Here is a 15,787-nt window from a genome sequence, read left to right on the forward strand (position 1 = left end):
TCCAGAAGCTTGTAGTCTAGTTGAGGGAGGTTGGACATTCAAGGAGCTCCCAGGTCCCGGGCAGGATGAAATAAGGTCTGCAAAGAGAGGGACAAGGAAGCACTCTGCTTGCAAGGGAAAAGCACCATCTGCTCCTTCCCGTCAGAGAAGGCTTTGCAAAAAAACAGCTGGACCTGAGCTAAGCTTTGAAGGGCAGTCAAGAATTCAGTAAGGGAAGGTGGGGACACGACTGTTGGCAGGGGTTGGGGGTACTAATGCACATGTACTAATGCAGAGAGCCAATAAGACAGGCATTGCCCAGGAAGTAGTAATCCATCCAATGACACTGGACCACTGGCCATTTTCTTTTAGGAGGAGTGAGAGAGGGCGCAGGCTGGCTGGGGAGGGCGTTGAGTGACATTCATAGAGAGTAAGGGATGGCACAGCAGTTTCTGAACAAGAGAGTAAATGGTGTTAGAGCGAGGCTCCAGTGAAGAAGCAAACAAAGGGGGTTCAGGTGGGCAGCTATACATACAGTAGCCAAGACATACGCACGTACACACACTCACACACGTACCCCCCCCCCATGCACACATATGTGCATACAGCCAGTGTTCCTCTCTGTCACCTTCCTTTGGCAATTCCTAGAGCTGCTCCAAGTGCCCTATCCAATTCTTGCCTCAGCATGACTGAGGAGAAGCTGGAGAAAGCCTCTCTGCACTGGGGAAGACCACACTCAGAGGAGGAAGAGGAGGGAGGAATGGATTTGTTAAGTGTTTACCACATGTCTGCTTTCCTGGGCACTTCCTTGTGTACTGTCTCCTTTAATGCCTCCAGTAACGTTGTAAAGTGATGAGTATTATCCCCATTTGCACATGATAACACAGGCCCAAGAGATGCCCAAATTGTCAGGGTCAACTAGCTCATAACTGGCTTCAAACTTGGTCTATTTCTGAACCCCGCATCAGAGCTTGCCATGCTACCATTCTGCACCAAAGTTTTGCAAACGAATTAGACAAGGTTTCTACTCCTGTCATCTTTGATCTAAAAGCATTGGAATGGGGTGGGGGGGGGGGCGCCTTGGTGGCTCAGTCGGTTTAGTGTCCGACTTTGGCTCAGATCATGATTTCACAGTTCGTGAGTTCGAGCCCCGCATCGGGCTCTGTGCTGACAGCTTAGAGCCTGGAGCCTGCTTAGAATTCTGTGTCTCCCTCTCTCTCTGCTCCTCCCCACTCATGCTCTGTCTCTCTCTCCTTCAAAAATAAATAAAAACATTAAAAAAAAAAAAACCACTGGAATCGGGTGCCTGGGTGGCTCCGTTGGTTAAGCGTCCAACTCTTGATTTCAGCTCGGGTCATGATCTCATGGTTCATGGGATAGAACCTCGCATTGGGCTCCGTGCTGACAGCATGGAGCCTGCTCGGGATTCTTTCTCTCTTTCTTTCTCTCTCAAAATAAATGAATAAACATTAAAAGAAGTGCACTGGAATGGAAGAGAATGATTTATTTAGAGTGAGCCCCGCTTTGGTGGCCAAAAAGACTTTGAGATGATTTATAATAAAAGCACACACCACAAAGGAATTAGACCCAAGATGATAGATAGACAGAGTTGGGGAAATGAGCAAGGATTTAGCTGGTAGAATACTGGTTAATTTTACTTTCTCTGTAGTAACCAAAATTTTAAAAGCAAGTCTTTTAGTTCTTTATGACAGAGAGGCATGAGGGAAGATACAAACAAATCCTGTGGGTCAAAAAAAAAAATTTTTACTTTCAGTTCATGATTGACATGAACTTTTCTTCCTGGCTCCCTTACAAAGGGGAGCAAAGCTTTTACCTTAGAAAACCCACTTTCTCTAAGTCTAGAAAAATAATATATCATTCAACCCAGTGAACATTTGTGTGCCAGAAGAGCTGTCAGGGATAAAGAAACAAATTCCTCAGTGTCACACCCAAAAGGAGCCCAGAGACATGGCGTGGGGCCTGAGAGGGGGAGGAGAGGAGACCTGGGGCTAACTCAGTGTGAACCGAGGCAGGTGCAGTGTGCTCAGGGTCATGACAGTGGGACATAAAAATGGTGTGGTAGGGGCACCTGGGTGGCTCAGTCGGCTAAGCGTCCGACTTTGGCTTAGGTCATGATCTCACAGTTCGTGGGTTCGATCCCCACATCGGGCTCTGTGCTGACAGCTTAGAGCCTGGAGCTTGCTTTGAATTCTATGTCTTCCTCTCTCTCTGTTCCTCCCCTGTTCATGCTCTGTCTCTCTCTCTCTCTCTCCTTCAAAAATAAAAACATTAAAAAAATTTTTTTAAAAAATGGTGTGGTAAGGCTGCGGGGCACAGAGACCTGCCAGCTGGAGGGCAAGGAAAAACCTCCAGGGAGGCTGACTTGAAAAGATAGACAGACTTTTGACAGGAATAGGCCATGAGCGGTGTGTGAAGACAGCATCCACGGGGAATGGGGAATGGCATCTACAAAGACCCAAAGTTGGGAACTTTGGACAAGAGGACAGGGCTTGTGAGCAGAGTGCATTGGAAGAGGCAGCAGAAGATCAAGTGGGAGAAGTGGATTGGCACCCGATACTGGAGAGCTTTGAATATTAAGCTGAGGAGTTTGGATTTGGCCTAGTGGGCCATGGGGTGGGGGAGGGTATCCCTGAATATTCTTGAGCAAGAGAGCATAATCAGTACACAGCACAAGGTTTAGACAACTCCCTGTAGATCAGGGGTCAGCAAACTTTTTCTGTAAAAGGCCAAACAGTAAATATTTTAGGTTTTACAGGCTGTAGGGTCTCTGTCACAGTTCCTCAACTCTGCCATTGTAGCAAACAGACATGGCTGTGTTCCCATATAACTTTAATTACAAAACCAAGCAGTGGGCTGGATTTGACCTATGGGCTGCGATTTGCCGACCTCTGCTCTAGATGCAAGGTGGAGGTCAGATGGATAGTAAGATGATCACTAGCATACCACTCTGCAAGGTGGAGAAATGTGTGAGCTCAAGGCACAGTAGACATTGGAGGATGGAGAGGGAGACAGAGTCAAGAGACGGCCTCTCCATCAAGGCCAGTGCAAAGCAGGCATTAGATTAATGTTGAGTTAGATGGATTATTCAGGACTTGGTCTCACTGGTGAGTTATGGAGGGTGATGGAGCAAGTAGAAAGAGGATTCAGACTAGCAGGTAGCACCTGAAGTTTTGGCACTTACTAAACCTGAGCTTTTGGCAGGACATCTCTAATGAGTCTGTGATGATTATTGATTCATTGAGTAAAGGTTTATTGAACGTTACTGAACCCCAGGCTTTGGAGATCTAGTGGAGCACAAGAGAGGCAGGGTTCATATTCTAAGGAGTTTACCATCTAGTGGGTGAAAGACAGTAAACAAGAAAACACATATTAGCGGCTAGCATGTACTGAACACTTGCCATCTGCTAGGTACCATTCAGGCAGAATAAAGAATTTAACCGGGGACACACAATTAGTAGTGGTGGTATGGGTCTAGAACCCATTCACTTAACTTTATTATACTGTCTCTTACTAAAGAACATAGCTGTTATTGAAGCAAATATTAAATATTGGTGAGGGAAATAAACAGGATCTTGGGACAGAGAAGGGAAGGGTCAATCATACAGTGACCAGAGAAGGCATCTCCAAAGAGAGGGAAACAGCTTTGTGAGGAGTGATGGGAAAAGTGTGCCAGGCAGAGGGAACAGCATGTGTGAATGCCTTGTGGTAGCAAAGACCTTGTGATAACATAGGGCCACTGTAGTGAATGAAGGAGAGGAATGTGGCATGGCAACTCTAATGGTTCAGCAGTAATTATCATTCCACCCTACCAGCCACTCTGAGACAGAGGCATCATTATCCATTTTTCAGGAAGAAACTGAGGTTCAGAAATGTTAGATTGATTTCCCAGTTGCAGAGCTGGGTAGGTGGTGGGATTCTGTCTGGTTAGCAGTTGAAAATGCAGACTCCAGCGAGAGTATGAATCTAGAGACCTTGAAGAGAGGCATAAGCCTCCAGTACATGGCTTCAGCCTTCCAAGAAACAAGAGAGGATGACTGTATGGATGTGCTGGAGCCCCAAAGAGAGAGGGGAGCGGTGGGTGTAGGGCCATGAGGGGTGATGAGAAGTCCCTTATGTAGCCTGGGAAGATTCAGCTGCCTGAGTTGGCAGTGGACCCAGCCAGCACAGGCTTTTTTCTCCCCAGCTGCACCGAGGGGCAGAGAAAAGGTCAAGGAGGTCCTCCCTGCTCTGTGCCTGAGCACGAGGGCCAGCCTGCTCTCTGGGTGACTCTTATGTCTCTCTGTGCCTGGCAGGACATCATCCTCACTGTGAAGGAGAAGCTGTCCATCCGAAGCATGGAGTACTTTGCACTGGCCCTGGAAGAGCAGTACAACATCTCACGGCTGCACCTACTGCATGAGGAGGAACTTATCCAGCAGGTATACCTGCTCCTTGTGAGGAGAGCCGGGCTGGGCAAGCTACACAACTCAGCCAGAATCTTTGGGATAGGGCTCAGCACATCAGCACTTTCTCATGCCCTCACTCAGCCTGGGGATAACAGGGCAAAAATCAGGACTGATTTTCATATGAAGTATGTGGGGTCCCATTTTGCAGATGTGGAGATAGTGACTTAGAAAGATAAGATGACTGGGGTACCTGGGTGGCTCACTCAGTTCAGCATCTGACTCAGTTTCGGCTCCAGTCATGATCTCCTGGTTTGTGAGTTCGAGCACAGCACTGGGCTCTGCTCTGACAGTGTGGAGCCTGCTTGGGATTCTCTCTCTCCCTCTCTCTTGGCCCATCCCCCATTTGCTCTCTCTGTCTTTCTTGAAATGAATAAATAAACTCAAAAAAGAAGATAAGGTGACTTACTCAAGGTAATGAAACCAATAGAGCCCCATCTTTTGCTTCCAGCTCTGATGATCTTTGAAAAGTCAGAGAAGCATTTCTTACTGGGTCTAAGCCCTTTTTCTGAGACTTACCCCTAAGCTGGTCCCTGATGGATTGGCAGGGCATAGTCTGTCTGTACCAATCAGTCTTTCAGCCTTTCAGTGATTTGTCATACCAACTTTTTAACATGTCTGTTCCATTAGCATTGAAAAAGAAAATCAAATGAAATCCCCAAGATAGTTGAAGTAGAAAAAAAAAGTGAGGTGCATAATATAACAATGTATACTATACTATTATTTGTGGAAAATAAAATAATACACATATATAGAAACACACACACACACACACACACAGTCTCTGAAGGGGCATATAGGAGACTGGAAGTATATTTCTTTTGGAAAGGAGAACAATTTGATGGGGTCAGTGGGAAACTTTGTTCTTTTGAGCCTTTTACATTTTATACCCATGGGAAAGTCAAGAGCAAAGGTCTGCAGCTGTTTTGGGAAACACTAAAATTGAAATCTCTGAGGACTTTCATTATCTCCTTTTTTTTTTTTTTAAGTTACTTTGTGGAATAGCTGTGAGAACAAAGGCAGTTAGAGGATTAACTATGTCCCTTACCCATTGCAGGTGGTAGAAAGGGAGGAGTCACATGACTACCGCTGCCTCTTCAGGGTGTGTTTTGTACCCAAGGACCCCCTGGACCTCCTGAAAGAAGATCCTGTGGCCTTTGAATACCTCTACCTGCAGGTGACTGGATCTGCCCTTCCTAAAATAACAGTGGTTTTTCTCAAAGATGGCACATTGGGTGATTTTGAACATGAGCTTAAGGCAGTTAAGCAACTCCCTGGTAGGGATTATCTTTATCTGAAGAATAGGCTTGATTATCCTTCAGAATAGTTGCTGTCTTAGGATATTTGCTGCGTATTAATGAAATTTAGGCTTAGCCCTCAATGTGGATGATACATTTTCTACTAACATTTAGAGCTACAGTTTTTTATTGCTTTGAGTGGCATTGGTGCTTCAAAGCCTTATTTAGTTTTTTAAAATGTTTATTTATTTTTGAGAGGGAAAGTGAGTGTGCATGGGGGAGAGGCAGAGAGATGGGGGAGAGAGAGCATCCTAAGCAGGCTCTGTGCTGTCAGTACAGAGCCTGACACAGGGCTTGATCCCATTAACCATCAGATCATGACCTGAGCCGAAATCAAGAGTTGGATGCTCAACTGACTGAGCCACCCAGGCTCCCCTTCAAAGCCTTATTTTAGAAACGATGAAAAGGAGTCTTGGGAAGCTCACATGATTTTCCTGGGCCATGCATTTGATGGCAGAGCCCAAAATTGGTTCCTTGACCCTTAGCCTGGTGTTCCCCCTACTTTGCCTGCTTGGGTGAGATGTATCATGTCATTTTTCTGCTGATGAAAAAAGAATCATTTCCAAGGTATTGCCATTGTACCAATGAGGTAACTCAAACTAGATGAATTAACTTGCCCAAATCTTACAGAAATGATGGCAGCAAATAATACCAAAACTAGTTTATATTTGTGTAATGCTGTGTCCTTATGCCTCCTTTCATACGTTATCTAATTTAAACCTCACAGAAACAGCGTAAGGTAGACTTGACTACATTTAGCAATGAGAAGACACCAATGTTCAGAGTCTTAGTAAGTCAACCAAGGTCACATAGCCAAGAATTGGCAGAGCCGGGTCTCAGAGCCTTTCGCCTGAAAGAACTAGGAACACAATCCATGTATTCTCGTTTCCCAATTCCTCTGATGTAATCTCTTCTAGAGCTGCAGTGATGTGCTCCAGGAGCGCTTTGCGGTAGAAATGAAATGTAGCTCCGCGCTCCGGCTCGCAGCCCTGCACATCCAGGAGCGGATCTACGCATGTGCCCAGCCGCAGAAGATCTCTTTGAAGTACATAGAGTGAGTGGCAGGCGACTTCTATGTGCCGTCAACAGCAGCTGGGCTGCATTTATAACTTGGCTGGCCCCTGGCCAGGATGGCCAGATTCCACAGAAAGATGATACCAACCTGCCCATCTGTCTGTTGTCTTTCCATCCATTTCCCTCCCCACTGTCTCGGACCCAGCCCAGCTCCCCCAGATGTCAGAATCTGGCTGCGCACTTGGGGGCAGAAGCCAACTGCAAATAGAATGACACAGGATCCCTTTGTAGATTCCTAGTTCCTGAGAGAATGTCTTGGGATATCCGTTGACAACATCAGTGTAAAGCTCTTCTGAGGGCAGAAATGCCTTGGAAATTAATCTTGTGTGAACCAGTTGTGTGGTATTATATTCCTATTAGAGCAGTTTCAAGTCGTGGGATTCCAACACGTCCTGGTTCGTAGGCTACGTTTTCATTTTTCTCTGGGAACCATCACCCAGGTTTGCTAAGCCATTCACCAAATCTCAACTGTGTCCTGTCTGGGCATCAAAATCAAATGGGGAATCATAATTAAAACATAAAACAGATCCTTGACCCTATTCCTGAAATACTGGGTTAAATCTCTAGGGAATGAGACCTGAGGATCTGTATTCTTATCCAGTTTGTTGGAGAATTTTGAGGCTGTTAGGCTGGTACCATTCTGAAGCATAACCTCAAGGATTCACAGGTGCTGTGTGAAAATGTATTATACATATGTGATCAGTATTTCTGATATGTATTATAGTAAAAAAAAAAAAAAGATTGAGATCTCTTCTGATTAACAGAGTATCATACCACACCAAAAGCAACAAGCTCCCAGAAAGATAAGTGGGGCTTACTTCCTGAATGGCTGGGATTTTTGTGGAGAGAGTGCATGCGTATTAAGTATATATAAATATATGATATTTAATACATAAAGTTATAAATGCATTTTATGTATATTTACACACACTTATGTATACATGTAGATTCTTCTGTTGAGAAAGAGGCTTATAATTGCAGTGTTCTGGGAACACTAAGTTCCTGAATGAAGTGTAATTATGCTCTTCATTAGAGCCGGGTGCACTGTAAAAATGGTGTCTCCGATATCTCATGGCAGGAAGGACTGGGGAATAGAAAACTTTATATCTCCAACTTTACTCCGAAACATGAAAGGCAAAGACATCAAGAAAGCCATTAGCTTCCACATGAAGAGGAACCAGAATTTGCTGGAACCCCGACAGAAGGTAATGTTGTGGCCTCTGATGACACCAACCCTTCCCCTCCCCCAGCTGTCTGTTGTGAAACCTCAGGGAAAGCATTTTCAACATTGTGTGGATTTTAGGCAAGTGAATAACTCTAATTTAAGTCTTTGTTTCCTCCTATTTAAGCAACTTATTTCTGCTGCCCAGCTTCGTTTAAATTATCTACAGATCCTTGGGGAACTCAAGACGTATGGTGGAAAAATCTTTAATGCTACTCTAATGGTACGTATGACAGAAATGCAGATCTCTACTCTTAGAAGGGAACTTAGAGGTCCTCTGAAGATCAGTGTATCTTTTGGCCTAAAATTCCTGAGGACCTGTCAGGTATTTGTTTGGGAAGTGAAATATGACACCATTGGGGAGTGTGTATCATGCTTGGTGCCAGCCCTCTGGCAGATGCTGGGGGAGGCAGAACTCAAAAAACCATGATTTCCACCCTCAAACGATGAAACAAAGTACCCAACAGACAAAAGAGGCCATGAGAAAGGCACAGGACTACTGCTGTGGAGTTTGAAGACAGAGGGTACCGCTGCTGGCTTCTGGTTGAGTATGGGAAGAAGGACGGATTAGGAAAAAGCGAGAAGGTTGGATTGACCAGATTTCAGTAAGGAGGAAAGGCATTCTGAGGGGAGGGAAATGGACGAGTTTACTCTGGCACTTTGGGTATATAAAGGTGAAGTGGAAGAATTGGAAATCATGAAAGAAATATGAAAATGTATGATTGACTGCAGGCTATGGCCCTGATTGTTCATAAGGGAAGAACTACAGGTGGATCTGAGAAGGGAAAAGAGAAGCAAAAGAGCCGTCTCCTTTGTTACTCATTCCTCCCCCAGCTTTCTTTTTGGAGCCTGGGCCTGGTGCTCTGTGCTTTTCAGCAGTCTGTGACTGGTGGGCTGCCTCTTACGGGAAGAGGCACTGCACTTAGGCAGCCCCAGAACCCTCCAGCACAAAACTACACAATTTGCCAATTAGAGATTTATGTACATATATAAATGTATATGTACTTATATATACATATATACACATATATATACATATACATATATATGTGTGTGTGTATATATATATATACACACACATATATATATACATATATATATATGTATATATATGTGTGTGTGTGTGTGTGTGTGTGTGTGTGTGTGTGTGTGTGTGTATAAACAAAGCTCCTTTCGGTATATTTGGTGTGCTTCTCAGTCATTTACAATGATGGGTCAGATTAATCAGATTGCTGACCTAACAATGTAGGTGGAAAAAGGGAATCAATGTTTTGACAGAAAGGAAGAGCATCCGATAGGGGAGGGGAAAAATAGTTGAGTCTTTGTACAAGTAGGTGACAAAAGGTTGGAAAGGAGACTAGATCCACAGAAAGGAAGGCTTAAAAGTACAACTTTACTTTTCCCATGGGCCAATCCTATCCTCTCCCAGCTGCCAAGTTCCTGTCCCCAGTCTCCCTTTACTTGTCCTACCTAAGGTAAGAACTGGTAATGGGAGAAGAAGCCAGCCACATTGAACTGGCTTAGGATGCTTGCTGGACACTAGGGACTCCCAGGGAACCTAACATGAGTACAACACTTGAATACAAATAATTATGGTAAGAAGTCACAGCTCAGTGCTATCAGAGCTGTGCAGAGGCTGTGGGGTGGGAACGACATGGAGGAAACGGACTACTCTGGCTTGAGGAGACAGATCAAGCGGATGTTTTCCATAGGCAGTAGGTTTTGATGGAGTCTTTTATTTATTTTTATTTTATTTTATTTTATTTTATTTTATTTTTTGATGGATTCTTTTAAAGAGGAGTCAGGATTTCACTGGGACACAGCATGAATATTGGCACATGGGTGTGAAAGCACAGGTTGTGTTTGTGGAACAGGTAACAGCCCCATGGTCTGGCTCTCTATTGTGAAGGGTCTTGTGGGAGATAGATTTATACTTAATTTAGCTGTCAATGGGGCCCAGATTAGGCTATTGCCTAATTTAGTAGTCTAGGAAAGAGGTGGTGAGGGAGGACCTGAAATCAAAATCAAGGAGTTGGCCAAGAGGGATATCGTGTCTTACATGTGCAATGTGTTTTCACTAGCTTGTGAATGAAAACTAATTCCTCTTCCACCCTAATGCAGTTACAGGATAGAGAATCCTACATTGCTCTTCTAGTTGGAGCCAAGTATGGGATTAGCCAAATTATCAGTAGCAAACTCAACATCATGTCCACACTGGCAGAGTTTGCAAACATCAGCCGTGTAGAGCTGACAGAAGAGTCTGAGAAAGTGAGCATGGTCAAAGTGTATCTTCAGGATGTCAAGGTAATGCATGGGGAAGAAATTTTGAATCCAACTTCTGTAATTTGGGGCTAAATTATTCTAGGGTAGTTTATGAGAGTATAGATACTAACAAAGTCTAATATCCAGCATTTGCTTAAGAGGATGAGTTGTCCATCCTGTACCATCAAAAGGAAAATAATGAACATGGTGTGTTTTCTTGGGAGGGTCCTAAGATAATTTTTGTGTGTAAACTGAGCTAGGACTATATACTTTCCTGACGGGTTCAGAAACTTAGATGGGAGCACCACACAATTTTATCTCATGTATGGGACCCAAATGGCTGCCCAAGAGTTTTGAGTTGCAGCAATTAAAATGGATAAATGATGCGGGGTACTTCCTGGGCCTCTCTGGAAGGTCCTACATTTACCCTGCCTTCCTTTGCTTTAATTCTGACGGGCTCAAGGGTGGTGCTTCATTTTTCTCATCACCCTCTTCTTCCTTCTCCATTTGCTCTCCTTTTCATTTTCCAGGTCAGGTCTTGAAGGGGCCTCACTGTATGAATGGTCAGGGTGGGGTGGGGTTGTTGGGATGGGGAGGCTGGACTAGGGGATGAAGAGGCAGGAGACCTCATAGAGATTCAATGGGAGGAACCCACTGTGTGTAAGTGAGTGTATGTGTGGTTGTGTGTATGTGTGCATGTATGCTTATTTCAAGTCTTGCAGATGAGAATATGAGATACCAGGAGGCCTGCCTGTGGGCCATGGCTGGATTTACTTGGAATCTCTCACTGGCCCCACATGGCCTTGTTGTCAGTCTTCAGACTGAGGCCACTATCCCTTGGCCCTTTATCTAAGAACTCTCTTTAACTTCAAAGGTTCTGACATTGCTGCTGGAATCCAACAGTGCAAAAGACCTAGCCTGCCTGATTGCTGGGTACTACAGGCTGTTTGTTGACCCAGTTACCTCCATTTTCCTCTGGCCAGGAAACAAACAACAGGTGCACCGGGTATCTGCTGAAGAAGGTGAGGCTTGCTCCAGTAAGGACAGGCCCTTTTCATAGCCTTAAGGGAAGGGGATGAATTGAGTTGAGCTGAGACTTCCACCCAAGTGGATGAGAGCTATTTTTCCATTTATTTCCTGGTGAACAGTTGGTTTTTCTAAAGTCCTAAATGGAGAAGTTTTCTATATGTATCTGAGAGTCCCTGAAAGCCAAGATACGCTATTGAAGGTCTCTGATTCCCTGTAGTATTTCCTAAAATCGTCTCCAAAATCCACTGTATTTTGTCTTTATTTACTGGCAAAAAACATGTCATTCATTTATTCAGAAAGTATAGATGACCGTTTTTTATTCCATGTGTATGTGCTCTTCTGCATTTTCTTGAATTATAATAGAAATTCTCAACCTTACATGTTTAGAAAAAGGGGATACCTGGATATAGAAGGGAGTCGAAATCATATATAAGAAATGAGGTAGTGGAGGCCAGATAAGATGATCAGTCTCCCAGGCCAGCTCCCAGTTCCTATCAGGCTTTTGCTTCAGCACTATTGATGCAGCATTTTCCCACTGGTTTGCTGATAAATGTTGAAACACTCCCACTACAGCTAATTCCAGGCTACCAATATGATGTCACTGAATGTGGAGATGGGAAGAGATACTCAGTAGCATAACGTTATATAGCATTCCTCCATTTGGATCAAATAGACATAAATAATCTCAAGAGATCAGATGATAGTAAGATGAAGTAAAAAATAATTAGGAAGTGATGAGTTTTTGGTACTTGTTGTTTTGGTTTTAACACAGTTTATGAACATGGGATGATACCTTAGAGTCTAATCAGATAGACAATGCAGAGTGGCAGCAATTGCAAAGGTCTGCTGGCGGGAGGGAGTACTGCTGGGGCAGGTGCATGACACCAAGGGCAAGGTCATGATCTGTTGAAGCTCTCTATAGTGGCTGGAGCATGTGAAGCCTTCAGGGGATGACCAGGCTGTTGAGGAGGGGTTGGGGCCACACTGTGAGGGGGTGACCAGGCTGAGGAGGAATTGGGGCCGCTCTGTGAGAGGCCTTAACCCGTGGGAGAGCTTAGACTCTTCCCTGTAGGCAGAGGATGCCATGGAGGGGGTTTAAGTAGAGTGTGATGTGAACAGAGAAAAGTTTTGAGAAAGATCATTCTGGAGGCTAATGGTAGAAGAGAGATTGGAGGCCTGGCTCAATGCCCCCATCCTTCCAACCATGAATCCTTCCTGAGTACCAGCAGCTAGCTGGGTTTTCACCACCCTAAAAGCTCCATAGCACCAGGGGGTCCCCAAGGCCGGGCTTCAAAATGGTGCCAGCCTACCCACCTCAGAATCCCACAAAAAGTTGCTAAGAATACAGATTCTCAGCCCCCACTCCCTAGATATTTGACTTATTACATCAGGGATAGGGCCAAGGATCTGTTTTATTTTTTAAATATGATTCCCCATCTGATTTTGATGCCCAGACAGGACAGAGCTGGGATTTGAGGAGGGGCTTAGCAAACCTAGGTGATGCTGCCTGTAGCAAAGTGAAATCCAGCCACATACCCTCCGTGCTTCCATGAACACATAGCTCTCCTCAGAAGTAACCCTGTCCCCATTAGGCAGTTCAGGTACATGTGGGAAAGGAGTCCTGATGTGTGGGGAGAACATGGAATCTGGAGACCCACAGGTCCTGTGTCAGCCAGTACAGCGTGATCTGGGCCAGCCACCCTGGAGAATTGGAGGGCAGGCAGGGTAAGGGTGGGAGGACACAAGCCTCTGCCAGTTCCTGAATATAACCCGCGGTGTCCCTTGTGTTACAGGCTATGAATCTAGGGCGTGCAGTGACTCTGAGGAGTCCTCTGAAGTGGACTGCGTGCTGGAGCCTCTCTCCGACAGACACCTGCTGAAGCTGGGCCCCTGCAGACCACTCATAAAAGAGGAGCAGCCTCCTGGGGACAGCCCCACACCTGAGGTGGCCAGGAGGGGCCCGAGCACCTCCGGGGCCAGCAGCATGACAGATAGTGCTGAGTCCGAGGCATCCGACTCAGCCAACACTGAGAGCCGAGGCTGCAGGACCAGTGGCTCCAGTGAATCCATGGATGCCCTAGAAGAGGATGACTTGGACACTTGCTCCTCCAGCAGGTCTGGCTTCTTCCACTCTAGCTCGCCGGGCTTCCCAGAGAGTCTTGATTCCAACAGCCAAGAGGAGAGAAGCAGTATTGAAACCAGTGGCTTCCTCTGTCTCCTGGACCTGGCCCAGAGAGCCAACAACCCTCCATGCCAGAAGACTGAGTTTTCTGAGAGTCCCGCTCCTGAGACTTTCAGTTGGGGACCAGAACTGAGTGCGGTCAGGCTGGACCCCAGGCTATATGAGGACAGTCGGACAGACTACTATAGCCTGTGCTCCAGTGTCTCCCTGGCCAGCCACCAGAGCGACAGCTCAGAGAGCACAGCTTCCCGGCAGGCTGGGGGCCTGGCAGCCTGGGGTCAGCAGGGCTGGATGGAGGCCCAGCCCAGCTCCACTCTGGAAGCCCTGGGCCCACACCTGCCTCTGGCCTTTGAGGATGGCAGCTCAGATGAGGAGTACTATGATGCAGCCGACAAGCTCACACCCCCAGACGCCCTCTCAGGTGAGCCCTCCCCAGCAGGTCTGCACAGACTCCAGGCGGCTTCTGAATACCCAGCAGGGGCAGGGACCAAACTTGAAGCACACTCCTTGTCCTTGTTTGAGAAGGCCCACCCGGGCTCAGCGGACCAAATTATATGTGTCATAACTTCAAGTCAGGGGTACAAGGGAGGTTCGGGGAACTGTGGGCCAGCAGAGATGGGAGGCACCAATTCGACAGTGGGAATCAGGAAAGGCTTCCCAGAAGAGGTGGCAGATGTGCTGGGCCTTGTGAGATGGACAGAATTTGTACTGAAAAGGGTTTGACAGGAGTTCTCAGCGGAGGCAAAGTGGCTGTGTCATTATTGACCCTGACTCTATATTAAATGGGGCTTTGAAGTAAGAAGAACCTGATAGGCTGTTGGTGGCCCCTTAAGGGACTCAGACGTAAGAAAAGGCCGGGGATCTGTTGGTCATGTTTCTTTCCGGTTCCACATAGAGTGACTTCCTGAGTTGATGTGAGATCCTTACAGGACACACGCACGCACACACACACACGTGTGCACACACACACAGTTGCACACACCATATACTGAAGGGAAAAAATTAGAGAATAGCACGCAGACACTGATGATGAGTCACTCGCTAGGAGCTGGGGAAGCTGCAGCTCATTTATTTCTGGGTCAGCCCTTTCCTGTTGCTTCCTGCCCTCTAGTGCTTTCCCGTTGCTTGTGGGAGAAAGGCCAGCTCCTTAGCAGCCCCTGTGAGGCCCCTCCAGGTCCTCTGTGACATGGTCCCTTTCTGTCTCCTTCCTCCTGAGCCCTCTTTCTGCATACCTGCCACACAGACCTCCTTACCGTTCTTTAAAAGTGCCAAGTTCTTTCCTACCTCTGGCCTTTACATGTGCTGCTCCTTCCGCCTGAAACACTCCTCACCCTGATCTTTGGCTACAAGTGCCTACCCGTCTATCAGGCCCCACGTAGAAATTCACTTCCTCTGGGAAACGTCAACCAGACTGCGCCAAGACTGGGGCAGGTCTCCCCATCCCTTTCATGTGTTTTCATAGCACCCTGGGTGCTTCCTGCCCGCACTTAGCACTGCCTGTAATTGTATATTTATTCGTGTGACTTTTGTGTTGATATTTCTCTTCCTTACTAAACCAAGAACTCCTCAGAGTATAGGGACTGTGTGTTATACACTCACCCCTGGGTCCCCAGCACATTGTACTTGGTGGCAGTTTTGCTAAATGAGTAAACAAATTCTCTACCATCTACCCTGAGTTCATTAATTGGCTGTGCCCATAAAGAAGGAGAAACTTATGAGCAGATTTGCACTGTTCTCCAAAGAACCCAGCCAACTGCCATCCATGCCCCCAGCTTTGCCCAGCTGGGTCAGCCATTGTGCAGGGTTCAAAATGGGGGCACAACAGAGACCATCAGTCAAGGCCTTCCCATATAGGAATCTAGCCAGGGAAATAAAGTCCATACTGGACATTCTCTTTTTTCACAAGGAGCCAATAAGGTGCTGGGTTCTGCTCTGAGCCCTGATTCACTGTGGGAGTCTCTCCCTTTTTAGGCCTCAGAAATGCCCTTGGTGAATGGCTATAGGTGGCCTAGGGCAGCAGCTCTAAAACGTGGGTGGGCATCATAATTACCCAAGGGACCTGGTTTAAATACCACAGCTTCTTAGGTTGTAGCCTCTGAGATTCTGATTAAAGAGGCCTGAAGAGCAGCCTAGAGTTGATAACGTTTTTAATAAGATGCAGCCAGACTGGAAACTGCTGATCTGAGGATAAGAGCCCTCTGATTCTCAAGTGCTATACTATGTACCTGATTCCTTCTGGCTTATTCCCTAGACTTCATCACAAAGTGCTTCTCTCTCA

The 15,787-nt window shown here is 46.2% G+C and overlaps 1 protein-coding gene across 9 annotated transcripts in view; it reads left to right on the forward strand.

Annotated features, from left to right (window-relative positions):
- The window catches only part of FRMPD1 (FERM and PDZ domain containing 1), a 141,897-nt gene that overhangs the window by 122,562 nt on the left and 3,548 nt on the right, over nt 1–15,787 (forward strand). For all 9 annotated transcript variants that reach the window (XM_086683533.1, XM_086683530.1, XM_086683529.1 and 6 more), the window contains 8 exons: nt 4,293–4,418; nt 5,500–5,619; nt 6,658–6,794; nt 7,893–8,019; nt 8,164–8,259; nt 10,158–10,340; nt 11,173–11,320; nt 13,121–13,930. In XM_086683533.1, the coding sequence (XP_086539659.1) occupies nt 4,293–4,418; nt 5,500–5,619; nt 6,658–6,794; nt 7,893–8,019; nt 8,164–8,259; nt 10,158–10,340; nt 11,173–11,320; nt 13,121–13,930 (1,747 nt within the window). The remainder of the gene's footprint in view (nt 1–4,292; nt 4,419–5,499; nt 5,620–6,657; nt 6,795–7,892; nt 8,020–8,163; nt 8,260–10,157; nt 10,341–11,172; nt 11,321–13,120; nt 13,931–15,787) is intronic.

This window comes from Puma concolor, chromosome D4, assembly GCF_028749965.1.
Source record: "Puma concolor isolate L17-30 chromosome D4, mPumCon1.1.hap2, whole genome shotgun sequence".
Classification (NCBI taxonomy): domain Eukaryota; kingdom Metazoa; phylum Chordata; class Mammalia; order Carnivora; family Felidae; genus Puma; species Puma concolor.